Source organism: Pinus tabuliformis, chromosome J (assembly GCF_031772625.1).
Source record: "Pinus tabuliformis cultivar Carrire ecotype Pingquan chromosome J, CPIR1, whole genome shotgun sequence".
Taxonomy (NCBI): domain Eukaryota; kingdom Viridiplantae; phylum Streptophyta; class Pinopsida; order Pinales; family Pinaceae; genus Pinus; species Pinus tabuliformis.
In genome coordinates, this window is record NC_142295.1 from 1,211,378,991 (window position 1) to 1,211,393,483 (window position 14,493).

Genomic DNA, 14,493 nt, shown 5'->3' on the forward strand with positions numbered 1-14,493 from the left:
AATCATTTATCATCAAATAACCCAAGCAAATGCAAGATATTCAACAAACGCACAACGCTTTTTCAATGCTCCAACAATTAAATTTCTTAAAATCAAATACTTTAAGCAACCACGAAATTTAAATGCTAACCAGTTTCAAATAGTTAGTTAATCTCCAGATAACTAACTATTTGAAACTGGTTAGCATTTAAATTTCGTGGTTGCTTAAAGTCTTTGATTTTTAGAAATTTAATTGTTGGAGCATTGAAAAAGCGTTGTGCGTTTGTTGAATATCTTGCATTTGCTTGGGTTATTTGATGATAAATGATTGTTAGTCGTGGAACTACAAATTTCATATTTCTGCAGCGTTTGATAAACAATTATTTAATCATTAACTCCATAAGGCACTGGTACATTAATTTCTAAAATCGATCAAGTGCTTGTTTCCCCCTGCTGTGTCTCCTAAGCCAGCTAATTCCCAGTTGGTCTTCCTTTATCCCATAGGGTCTACCCCCTTAGCCTGCTATAGGGAGACAACTTAAACGGAGAGATCGGGGATCAGGGTGACAGCCCCTGGTCTGATTGTTGTCACACTGCCTAGACAATCTGTGCGACAACATAACCATTGCCATCTTTCTTGGTCCAAGTACAGGCTTACCACACTTAGCTTAGTCGCATCATCTCTGATGTGATTCAATGTGAAATATATTTCCATTTGTGCTAGCCATATGGACGGATGAGAGCCATCAATTTTATACATGTTCAGCTTGGGTGGTTGAAGCTGGGACTGTTGGTGGTTTCCATAGAAGTGAAGAGAATGGCTAGACTCGCCCTCAAGGGTTTCATTAAAATTATATGCCTCTGATTGTTCCCCCGACTTGACCTTTGTGATTGTGTCAGCTAAGGTCTGGATCTACTTCGTGAATGCATCCAACTTTTGTTCAAGGGTGTCGATCTTCTCATTGGCCATAGCTTGAGCTCTGGTTTGTACCATGCACCGATCTGGTGCACTTGTCGGTACTGTGAAAAAAAAAATTGGGACCACCCGAAATTTTAACGCTGGGAAGTGAATGGTACCACTTTGCTCAGCTCGTCGACTTGATTCGTATGGGCTAAGTCTCCTATAAGCGTCCTGGGAGGGTCTCACACTTTTTTTTTATTACTCCGAAAGGAGTTTTACTCCTCGCTTAGGAATACTGCAGTAGCTGATTCCCAGAAAAGTTAATTTTGCCCAATGTCCTGCGAGAATCATGCCCAGGTATAGGAGTCACACAAATAGTTAGATCTGTCGGCGAAACCCTCAACTGCAGAGTATGAGTAGGACTGTGGCAGTGATCGAACCCCTGCTGCTAGATCTGAATGGCGGATCTGATTGTTGTGATTGCTACAGAACCCACACTACTAGATCTGAATGGCGGAACTGATTGTTGCGGTTGCGACAGAACCCAACCTGCTAGATCTGATCTGGCAAAGATGATGCGTGATCTAGAGAGAGACAAGGGAACTATGGTCTCAAGGAGTGTCAGGTGCTATAGATTGCAATATACATAAGGGTTCGACAGTAGTACTCGGCCCAATCTTTCAGGACACTAACCAAGGAGGATCAATCGTACCCTTAGCCGTACAACCCGACTACCCTATCGTACGCACGAGTAATCTCCCCGAGTGCTGTTCTCAGTGTACTGTAGTAGCAAGACGGTTGATGGTTTATCTATGGCGAGGTTTCAAGAAAGCCTAGTGGGCTTCTGATATACCCAAAGGGTACTTTGGAAGACAGTCCGTTCGCGGTTTTGTCTAATGCGCTACTACTCGAAGGGGTACCCACAGGGGTTACAAGGGAGTCCAACAAGCGTGACCACCTCTTGTATTGCTTGCATGCATGCCTCCCCAAATTCACAGGTTTATGCGCTCAACGACAGATCCCATGTTTTAAAGACGTCGGAACACGTCTCTAGCCAAATTTTTTTTTGCTAAAAATGGAGATCCCATCGGCCCTAGAAAGTGCTCTGATAGCACTTGTTATGCTCTTGACCTGCGAGAAGATACCAGAATACGAAATATGCGAAGAAATATACCCAGGACACAGAACAATAAGAAGTAACAACATGTATTTTATTTTTCAGAAAGGAAAGCAATGTTCACTTGCCTCTTCGAGGGGGCAACCTCCAATAGAGTTGGGCTCAATTACAAAATAAGACGACGCTCCTCAAGGGGAGTCTCTATCCTTTATATAGGATTCATACATGCAATACCATGGGTCAGTACCATGGTTCTTATTAATACCATCTATCTAATACCATGGCCCATTTGCAACTAACTGTGGTCCCTTCTTTAAGTGCGGGTCAACCACTTACAATTATTAATATGGGCTTTATTGACTCTTTAACTAACTATAACTATGACTCAACCCTATTACATAAATAAGGGGGTTAGGGTTGGACCCTAACAAGTTTCGCTTTGATTTATTTCAAATCCTTGAGGCTACTCAATGTAGACCTCCTCATCAATAGTCCCATTCAAGAAAGTTGTCTTGACATCCATTTGATGGATGTTCCATCCCATAGAAGCAACCAACGAAACAAGTGATCTTATTGTTCTATACCTAGTTGTGGGAGCAAAGGTTTCTTCATAATCAATCCCTTCCTTTTGTGAAAATCCCCTTGCTACAAACCTTGATTTGTAATTATCGATGCTCTCATCTCCAACGTCCTTTATCTTATATATACATTTTGAAGTGACTATCGATTTGGCACTTGGCCTAGGTACAATCTCCCATACATCGATTTTCATTATGGACTGATATTCTTCCTGCATTGCATTCCTCCATTCTTGATGCTTCTTTGCATCGTCATAGAAGGAAGTTTCTACCTCAATCAGCTTTGTCATGTATGCAACATATCCAAAATACCTCTTCAATCTCTTACTTTCCTTGGATGTCCCTTATGTTGTATGCCCGTCTACCTCTTGAAGAGTAGTTTTCAACCAAACATGTCTCTTTCAATTTTCTAGAAGAATTACTTGGTGTATAGGCTCACAAGGACCTTCAACATCTTCTTGAGTAGGTCCTGTTTCTTGACCATCATTATCCCTAGAGATAGGAATTTCTTCTTCATCAGAGTTAATTGGAACATCCTTCAATTTCTTGTAATCTATGCTTTCATCAAAGATGACATCCTTGCTTACCCCAATTCGACGATCCTCCTTAATATAGATTCTATATGCTCTAGATGAAGCACTATACCCAATAAAGATGCCCCTTAGACTGGTAGGATCTAACTTCTTTCTCTTGTTCTTTGCTATATGAATATACACAGGACACCCAAATATACCAAGACGATCCACACTTGGCTTCTTTCCTGTAAATGCGTCCTCTGGAGTCATGTTGTTAAGGATCCTGTGAGTGCTTCGGTTCTACAAGTAAACAACTGTCATACATGCCTCTACCCATAGTTATTAAGGGAGATCTTGATCATGTAGCATACCTTTAACACATTTTTCAATAGTACAGTTCTTCCTTTCTACCACACCATTCTGTTCAGGATTATAGGGAACAATGAGCTCCCTCTTGATTCCCGCTTCCTTTCAGAAAGCTATTAATTCTTTGGTGGTGTATTCTCCAACATTATCTGACCTTAGAATTTGGATATTTCTCTCGGTTAGATTTCCCACTTCATTCTTGAATCTTGAACTACTGAAACTTTTCGAATACCTCATCTTTATTCTTGAGGAGATACAACCAAGTCTTCCTTGAGTAATCATCAATGAAGGTTACATGGTATTGATGCCCACCAAGAGACTTAACTGCCATAGGTCCACGTACATTTGAGTGTATGAGATCTAAAATTTCTTTAGATCTTGTTTCACTACTTGTGAATGGTTTCTTTACATTCTTGCCTAGAGCACATCCCTTACAGGCCCCTTCATGATCTTCCTTTATTTCGGGGATGCCATTGACCATTTGACTCAGAGATGGAAACATCTTATAATGAAGGTGTCCCTACCTTCTATGCCATAGTTCGAAAGGACTCACTTCCAAGTGAACTAGGGCTTGAGCTAGAGGTGTATAGAGTTTATACAATGTTCCCTCACGAACCACCTCAATCACCCTTGCTTCATTATTACTAGAGCCTTTACCCCAAACCAAAACCTTGCCATCAATAAAATCAACTCTCTATCACCCTTATCCTCTAGACAAGAAATAGAAAGTAATTTTTCCTTCAAACTTGGAACATACAAGATGTTGAGGTGAATGCTTCCACTTGATTCGAACTCCAATGATGTAGAACCAATGCCTTTCACTGGATAGCTCTTGTTGTCTCCAAGTTTGATTGAATGAGATGAATTTCCCTTTGACAAGGTCTGAAGTTGACTGCATTCTTTCGTCATATGTCTGGAGGCACCACTGTTGATAACCATACATTTTCGTCCTTAAAGGTGCCAGATAAGGCAGAGAACATACTTCCTTCTACTGCTTTCTTTGTTGTCTTCGAGATGATATTCAATATGAAGTTCTTGATAGAGGTAGCGAGATTTCTAAGAAACTTGAAATTCTTTAGTGTCCTTCTTGAATCTTTGCTCTGAAACCATGTTGGAAAATCTAGAGACTTGTAGATTATTATTTATTTTCCTTAGCTTGATAATTACTTGTGATGTTAGTTGGTCTTTTATTATTTCTTTAATTCCATTCATCAAACAATTACCAAAACAAGAAGATCACAAAGAGACAGAGTACACAAGATATAGGCTCCAAGCCAGGGAAAAACCCCTCCAAGGGGAAAACCCAGAAAAGGCTTCTCTTCTTCTTTGGAGTCTTCTTTACAAAGAGACTTCCAGGACCCAAAGACCAAAGCCAACACACCCTCCAAGACTCAAGCCAACCCCTAGTAGGATCTGCTTCAGAACAATCTCCAAAACTTTGGTACTACAATATTGCTACTGTAAATTCAACCCTTGCAACAATATTTCAGCCCTGCAACTTCGGCGTTCTGCAACTGCTTCAAAATTTTTGCTTCCTACAACTGGCAGCTTCACAAACCCTAGCGAGACAAAGAGAAAGGTTACCCTTAACAAATTTTGACTTCTGCTCTTCTTCATCCTCCAGTTGCTCTTCTTCACCTTCGCTATTGCAGATCGAACTTTCTTGAGATGATTGTCCAAATGAGTTGAGTTCCCTTGTATTTATAGCCTTTCTTGAGGGTCAAATAACCCTCCTTTAGGCCAACTTGATCTCGCTCTCTGGCCGACTTGGTCTTGGGCTTATCCATGGATTTTTCTTGATAAAATAAATATTTTCCTTCATTACAATGAGTTCAAATGGGAGTATGACACTTGACCAATGTTATTCTTTATCCTAGAAAGACCTAGAAAACCTAAAAGCACGAAGAACAGGCTTTTGACTCAAACTAGACACAACCTGCCAAACTGCCCACACCCTCTTAAGTGGGTCAGAGCTTGAAATCATAAAGGCTTGACTAATCCCAATTATCTCACACAACTAATAAGAACCTTTAATACTGTGAATGTGCTCAGCCTGCAGAATCTGGTGCTGAACTAAGAATTTGTTGAGAGTGACCCCCTCCACTACATACTCCATACATACTGAAATCTGATTAAAATATAGAGTCACAGTTGGCTTGCTTTGTCAACATTACTAGGAGTTCAGTGCAGAACCAAAATTAATCTTAACACTTGTAGTAAAAATAAACTAAAAAAGTAAGATTATTGGTAAATATGTTCAGAATCAAGATCAGAAACAAAGATTCTTTCCTGACAAGTGGATACAAAACGGTACAAGATTATGAACTCTAACTAGTAACATGGTTACCGCGATTATATGAGAGAGGATTGTGTGTGAATCCAATCTTTACTGGTACCAACTACTCTTAATAATTTCCTCAGCTCATTTCTAATTTCCTAGTCAATTCTGGATATGGAATTATAGGATATTTTTCATGGTATGCCTAATAAACTAATGATTATGTACAACATTGACATTTCAGCTACTCAATGATTAATTCATTTGAGATTGGTCTATATTTTAAATTCATGTTTCTATATTTTTCTTCTTCGAAGCTTATGCACATGGTATTGATAGATTAAAAAGGCTACCTGCTGGCAGAAAATGTTCAGTTTTTCCAGGGTAGTATATTTAGTTACATAATAAAAATAATCTAATTTTAAGCTTAGAGCCTAATCATACACCAAATTAATCATGCAGCAATTTGACTGCTTGAGTCTATGAAGGTGTACATACCTCATCCTGTTTTGGATTTGAACAGATGGCATTCAGTTTAGTCTTATGGATCACTTTTGATTTTGAAAACATGAAAAGGATCACTTTTAAAACTATTTCCAGATGTCAGGCAGAGATCATTGAAAATGCTATTATGAATGTGTTCGCAAATACGATGAAGAATGCATCTAGGAAAGTTTATATATTAATATATGATAATTTATCATGAATTCTGTTTTATTTCCGCTGAACCTCTGTTTAATATTGAGGTTGATGAATGGGATTAAGAGGTTATAGGGCTATAATTTTTTACATCAACGTGTGATTACAGGCTTTTGATTGGTATATAGTATATACATACAGGTATAAACAATCCCTGAAGAACAACATATATGAAAAGAGAGCAGCATCGATATCAAAACAGTTACTGGGTCCTGACATGACATTTGACTATGATCAGCTTCTTGCTAAGCCACCAAATAAACCTGATGCTATATTTCACTGGTGAGTTTCATTCCATTGTTCCAGACTAAAAATGACCTTTAGTATCCTGTGTGTTCTGTGTAAGAAGTTCAGTAATCCATCTTTATATAGAGGCTTCTTGTTCATTAACATATGAAATCACCAAATAAGCATAGTGCTACATTTCACTGATGAGTTTGAATGTTCATTCTATTGTTCCACACTATAAATCATCTTTAGTGTTCGTTGTATTTTATGTAAGAACTTGTGTAAGTTATCTTTATATAGTGACTTCTTGTTCATTATCATGTGTATTTTAACAGATTGGGTTTTGACAAGAATAGCTATATGCAGTTGCAGTCAATCGTTTTTGTTTTTGACAATCTGCAACTTTGGACCTGTTACTTCCTAGGAGGTACCCTATGTTTTTTCATGACAGCACCATTGTGAGGCCAATGAGGTGCAAGTTCCAAAGGCTTGTACACCATGTGGATGATTATGTATATGGTGTCCTATATCTTTGATGGTCAGACATGCCTGATCCCATTAGTCTCCACTCTCAGTTTGTTAAAATTGGCAACTAGGGCCAAATTCCACTTTGGACAGATCATTTGATGGAGATAATTATTGCATTGAATTTCTCTTTTCAAGAAGACCAAAATCGATCTAAAGATCAACCAAATCAGACAAGGAGAAGTGTGTTTTTGAAATGAAGCCCACATGTGTAAATTAACAAGGTCAGCCACACCATCATGTAGGCTGATGAAGCCCAAGCGACATGTCTCTTGACCCTCAATGACTTGTATAAATAGGGATGACCTCAAATCTCATTTGGCACCTCATCAACTCACACATTCTTATCTCTTTTCATCTAATTGGTTCGTACACTTCATTGGGCAGCTGATTTTCTCACTTGTGTGAAGAAAGAAGGATGAAAATTACAGGGCCGAAAATATGAAGTTTTTATGCAGTTTGATCAGCGTTGACTTTGACTTTCTGGGCAGAATTTCAGTTCGATCTTTAGGGCATGTTTGGGCAGGCCATACTGTTTGGCACAAAAACTGAGAATTTTTGGGCACTTTAACCTGCATTGACTGCAGGCCTGTTTGACCATAGAGTTGACTTCAGGTTGACCAAGTTTGACTACTATTTTGATGACTGTTTTTGGCCGATTTTGACCAGTGAGAGGCTGAGTTCCTCTGTCCCTTGACCGAGCTGTTTTGGAGAAGTCTGACCAAACTTTGACTGCTGTTGACTTTTTGGCTAAGGCTGATTTGACTGCTTTTGACTTTTTGGTTAAGGCTGATTTGACTGCTGTTGACTGAGGGCAGAATTGAATATTTGGCAGGGCTGTTTTGGACAGTGGTTTTGATCATCTATTGGCAAGTCAATTTTGACTTTATTGTACTCTCTCTCTTCGCTGAACATTTGATATAATAATAAGAAGAATTGATCAAAGGGTTTTCCCCATCTTGGGGTTTTTCCCTAGCATTTGCCAAATTTTGGTGTTCTCTTGTCTTGGCTTGTCTTTGCTTTTATTATTCATGTTCTATCTACAATTACTGTCAATGTGATGGTTAATGTGATTGCTATTGGAAATTAAATTGGAAATTGTCATTGGGCTAATTAAAGGACATTGAAGTAATTGTTGCAAGCATAGAACATACCATTGTTATCTAAAATTAACATGGTAACAGAGCCCAGATGAAGACAAAGCCCAAGCAAGAGAGAATAACAATCACTAAGAGATCTGTTGGTCAAAGATTATTGCACAAGTCTCAATGATCTCTACATCTTACATCAAGACCGAGGACAAGCTCAATGACAAATTTGACTATCATGCATGGAAGATGACTTTGGAGGAGCATGAAATATTGGACTTTGTAGAGGGAAAAGTGGTGGAGCCTCCTTCAAATGCACCGGCTGCTGCTAAGACGAAGTATAGAAAAAGTGAGGTTAAAGCAAAGAAAATTTTGATTGATTCCATTCAAAAGCATTTGGTTGCCCATATTTCTAAATTGGGAACTTCTAAGGAAATATATGATAAGCTGGTTGGGATGTTCAAAATGAACAATGCAAATCAAATCCTTTTCTCAAAAGCAAGTTGAATGATATCAAAATGGATAACAGAGAGTCTATTCAATCCTACTTCATGAGAATAACATAAATCAAGAATGACCTACTATCTATTGGAGAAGTTATTGTTGTCAGGGAGCTCACTCTCATTGCAGTTGGAGGTATTTCAAGAGCCTGGGATGTATTTGTCACTACCATTCTCAACAATGACAGGATACCTGGTTTCGATGAGTTATTGGCTAGCTGCACTCAAGAGGAGATTAGGATGATGGAGAGAGACAAGCCCTCCAATGGAAATGGACCTACTGCCTTCTTTGCTCATGCGAAAAGGAAGAATAATGTTGGTCCAAGGAAACAGGGTCAAGGATCTAAGAAGGGATTCAAAGAAGGAAGAAAAGGAAGGTGCTATAATTGCAACAGATTCAACCACTATGCTAGAGACTCGAGAGTGTGGCCACAAGAAGAATTCTCCAAGGGACGATGACAACAACAACAACAATTTCAAAGGCAATGGCAATCAAAGGAACAACAGGGTCAACAACAAAGGAAAGAGGAATGCTCCCACTGCTCGAAATGAAAATGGTTGACCTCCCAAAAGGACAAGAAATGTCAGATATGATGAAAGTAATGTTGTAGAAAAACAACATGAATTTTATTTTATTGCCACTCTATCTACTGCCTCTCTTCTAGATACTTTGGATCATTGGTTGATTGATAGTGTAGCCTCAAGACACTTCACTGGATATAAGGAGGCCCTCTCAAATTTGGTTGAAAAGAAAACTAATCTAAAGATCATACTTGGAGATAATGCCACCTACCCCATGAAAGGGATAAATACTGTCACTCTTCACTTGAATCAAGGTCAAACCATACATCTACAAGAAGTATTGTATTTGTGATGGAAAATAAAGGCTTCAAGGTGGCATCCATTGATGGAAAGGTACTATTTGGTATAGAAATCCTAAAATTACATTTATTCTTGGAATTAGGGTTGATGGTCTCTATCAAGTTGGAGGAAGTTCTTTGGGAGCTTTGGCAAGTGATACTTCTCTTCAATGTGAATTCTGTTATTGGAGATTTTTTCACTTGTATTACAAATTTACAAAGCGTTAACTAGGGTAAGGAAGATGGTCATCTGTATGCCCGAGTTTAACATGAACCATGAAGGTGTTTGTCAAGTTTGTCCAGTAGGGAAACATACAAAGGGACTTGTTGTCGCACAAAATGTTTAGGCACTGTGACAACGACTCAGATCGGGGGTTTTCACACTGCTCCCCAATCACTCCGTTTGAGTTGTCTCCCTATACCAGACTAAGGGGGGTAGACCCTAGAGAAATGGAATAAATGGAAACTAGTTGGGGACCATCTAGTTGGAGAGACATAGCTAAGCAACCAATACTTGTTTAGATTGCGCAAGATTGTAAATGGTTCAATTTGATTTGAGGAAAATCATACCAGTGCCTTGTGGAGTCAACTATCTTGCAGAGGAAATATGGTCCAAGTAATGGATGGGAAACTGTTGCTGAATGATTCAACTACCTTAGATGCAAATGCAAAGCTTAAAGCTATGTGGAATGCAGGGACTTGGTTAATTTTAGTTAAAATGTATGTTCTAATTTTGATACCTTAATGTTTCTATCGACCAAGCTTATGCTTGGAAGTAAAATTTTAATGTGCAAGAACTAGTCTTAGTATGCAAATGCAAAGTGAAATGATGTAATTGTGAAAGGAGGGCCTAAAATTATTTTTGAAATACGTATTGAGTGTCTTTTAACTTAAGGCTAAAAAAAAATGATCTTAATGTGAAAAAAAATACTTATACCGGCAATGTAAAACGTAAAATCTTACTGAAATGTAAAATGCTGGAAATAAAACACTTTAAATTCAGAAATCCATTTGTATGAGGTATTCAATCAAAGATCATTAGATGCATAAGTAAAACTAGATTAGTTCTACTTGCATGAGCATATAAAAACAAATGTACTTCAGAAATTAAACTAAGTGTTTTAAACTCAAATCACATTAATGAAATATCAGTCTAGAAATATGCTCTTAAAACAAGTGACAATGCCAACAATATATTCTAAATCAGCAGTCCTATAACCATGCAATATTCAGATTTTTTCTATGTATAAAAACAGAAACTTTTAAATGACACGCTGATAATTACAGATTCAGAAAATTTATGAGTTTAACTATTCCTAATCTAGTGATGCATTTGATCTTAAAAGTCAGAAAATTACTGAAAAAGCAGTGAAAAAATATTAAGAAAATAGCATGCAAAAGTTTGTTAAAGTAATTATCTTTCTGAAATTTAATGCAGTGAAAGATGCAAACCAATTTGCTGCTAAATTTCAGATAACTAAAATTTTATGCCAGTGTTAATCTTGCTTTCAAAATGGAATGAGGGAAGGTTAGAGGGTGTGCACTAGTCAGCTCTTAGTGGCTTGAAGACACTTGAAGATGAACTGCCCAAGGAAAAATTAGTGAGGAAATTTTGGTGGAGGGGAGGTTTGAGGGTGGAATGCAGGAGATGGCCAGCGTAGGGCCTCAAGGCCCAAATTTTTTTTTCCCACGATCTTATTGAGATTTCTCTTCAACTTGCAAAAAAAATGGAGATGCCCTCCGGGGCTTGAATCTCTCTCTGGAATCCACAAAAATCACATACAATTTTCAATAGTTGTTCCTGCACAAACAAAAGATAAAAACCCAAAGCATGTATATGCAAAAATATGAAATACCCAGAACCCTAATGAATTAGAAATTTTCTATTTACAAATCTACAACAATATTCTACAAATCTAACATATTTGCAGATCAAAGCCCTCTATTAGCCAGATTTAAATAAATTTTGCACAATATTTAGAAATAAAATATTCTATAAAATGACTTGATAAATTAAATAAAATATTCTTTAAAATGACTTCAGAAATTAAAAAGACAGTGGCCTCTTTTAGATTCTGTAAACTGAGAGTTAGTTTGTCCAACTGAGGACTTCCCTAAACGCCCAAATCCTAAATGATAACTTCTGCACACTTAGATCTGACTATTAGACTGATAGAGATTTAAAAATGATCATAAAATCAACAACAAATAGAGATACCTGCTACTATCGAATCAAAATGATATTCTAAAAACCCAGAAATCTGTGTAAGATCCCTGTACACAGATCAATCCTCAAAGGCTATTAATCAACAAATGCAAATAAAAGCAGCAAAGTATTAAGAACAATATTACCACATAAATCTGAAAGAGAAACACCACAATCTGAGACTTCGAAGTCTTTGTGTTTTATTAACCAGAAAAAGTTACAAGAGCTTTCTTAAAGCAAGTACACGATTGAAAAATCAGATCCAAATAATAGAGAGAGGCCTCTTATTTATAGAAAAATTCTCCAACGGCTAGTTGGCTTGATCCCTGTCAAAGCAATCTCAACCATTGATGAAGATCAAATGATCTTTTAATCATCATCGTTGAAATAAAGTTACTTTTTGAGGAAATTCGAATTTCACTTTTAATTTTCTTTTAATTAACTCAAAATTGATTATTTCGAGTTAATTGCCGCAAAATGTTGACTTTGACTTAACTACTATGGCCCAAGGGTTTAAGATATCTTGAAATTTTCAATATTCCCTTGGCCGGGGACCTCCAAAAATTAACAAATTTAAAACCCACAAAATTTAAATGTTGGAGAATTTAATTTTTTCCTAAGACCTAAATTAATTAAATTTCGGGCTTTAGCATTTTAATTTATTTTAGTCAAAATTTTAATTAATTGATTCATGAGGGGATTATTAATTTTTTCAACCCTCTAATATTTAGCCATGGTGTCTAAATATGAGAGAGCATATTACATTTCTAACCCATGAAGGGGGAACACTCGTTCGTTATGGACCCTCAATAATTACCTATTTTTGCGACACAAAATATGATCTAGTAGACTAAGTGACTTGTAATAAAATAATTTAACCAAATAGTTAGAATTATTCCCAGATCACTTTTCATAGACTCGATAAATAACACTAGGACTCATTTAAAATTTTAATGACAAAATCCACTTTAGCTTTGGAGTGAGGTTAGAAGGAAAAACTTTGCCGATCATCCGTGTTTGGAAACACACATGAATCGGTAAGACTAAAAATCTCCTAGGATAGAAATCATAATCAGAAAAATATATTTACCTAGGTTGTTACATACATTTGTCTTACTAGGATCATTTACGTTATAAAATGCAGAATGGGTTTTACAAAACTCCAGTGTACATATAGCTGATAATGATGAATCTATGGATCATCTGAGTGTCAGACATGATGGAAATCCATGCGCGAAAAAATGTACAACTATGGGGTAGTTGACATGGAGTGGTCAACAGGATCATTCCCTTCCAGTGAAAGCAAGACTATCCATACTCTTCAATTGGTCCATTCTGACCTGTTTGGTATCTCCTGTAATGTCATTAAGAGGATACTCATATTATGCAATCTTTGTGTATGACTACTCACGCAAAACATGAATCTATTTCTTGAAGAGGAAGGATGAAGTGTTCAAATGATTCTGTTCTTTCAAGCATTGATGAAAAATCAAACAGGGAAAAAGATCAAGATGTTTCAGACCAACAATGGAACCAAATATGAATCAAATGAATTCAATGACTTTGGCAGAGAGTTTAGCATTAAGAGGGAGACAATTGTTCCATACACTCCTGAGCAGAATGGCGTTGCTGAAAGGAAGAATTGAACAATCATGGAAGCCACCTGTGCCATGATCTATGATTAAGGTCTACTGAAATTCTTATGGGGAGAAGCTGCCAACACTGCCGTATATGTTCAAAATAGGAGCTCGCATCAAGCCTTGGATTTCAAGACACCCGAGGAAGTTTTTACTAGTAAGAAACTTGATGTTTCTTATTTTAGAATCTTAGAATCTTTGGTTGTCCAGTATATTTTCATGTGCCTAAAGAGAAAAGTAATAAGTTGGAAGCCTCCGGGAAGAAAGAAATATTCGTCGGCTACAACAAAAATTCAAAGGCATATAGAATCTATGTACCTGGTCAAAGAGATGTGGAAGTAAGACGTGACAAAAACCTTCGATGAAGACACTGCTCGTGGGAAAGCCAAAGATCTCCCTATCTCAAGGAAGGACGATGATGATGTTGCTGATAAACAAGATGAACCTCTGACGGATGAGCAAATGCCCAATGTTGATGACTCGATGGATCCTATTGATGCACCTTCTGGTGAACCCCATACCTGAAGGAAAAGACTATTGTGGCTCAACGATACTCTTGAAGATGCTGAAAGACATATTGCTCCAAGACGGACATTTCATGAAAGTGAGAAGCCGAATGGGTATCAAGGGTATTTGGATGCTATGAGTACTATTGTTGAAGTTGAACCATGCACATTTGAAGAAGCCGTAAAACACCAAGTATGGAAGGATGCGATGAATGAGGAATATGATCTATCATGAAGAATGTTGTCTAGGACATGGTGCCTAGACCTAAGGACAAGTTCGTGGTCACGTCAAAATGGCTTTACTATATTAAATATGGAGTTGATGCAAGTGCTGAAAAATTCAAGGTCAGGTTTGTTGTTCGTGGATTCTCTCAAAAGGAAGGAGTGGACTATGACGAAATATTTGAATCGATTGCCCAATATATACCACTATCCAATCTATTATTGTTCCTGATGCCAATCAAGGATGGGTCCTACATCAAATGGACGTTAAAACTACTTTCTTACATG

General features: G+C 37.5%; 1 protein-coding gene across 2 annotated transcripts in view; it reads left to right on the top strand.

Moving 5' to 3' along the window:
- Nucleotides 1–14,493, top strand: part of LOC149231495 (uncharacterized) — a 261,806-nt gene that overhangs the window by 147,565 nt on the left and 99,748 nt on the right. For both annotated transcript variants that reach the window (XM_089379200.1, XM_089379201.1), the window contains exon 3: nucleotides 6,575–6,715. In XM_089379200.1, the coding sequence (XP_089235326.1) occupies nucleotides 6,575–6,715 (141 nt within the window). The remainder of the gene's footprint in view (nucleotides 1–6,574; nucleotides 6,716–14,493) is intronic.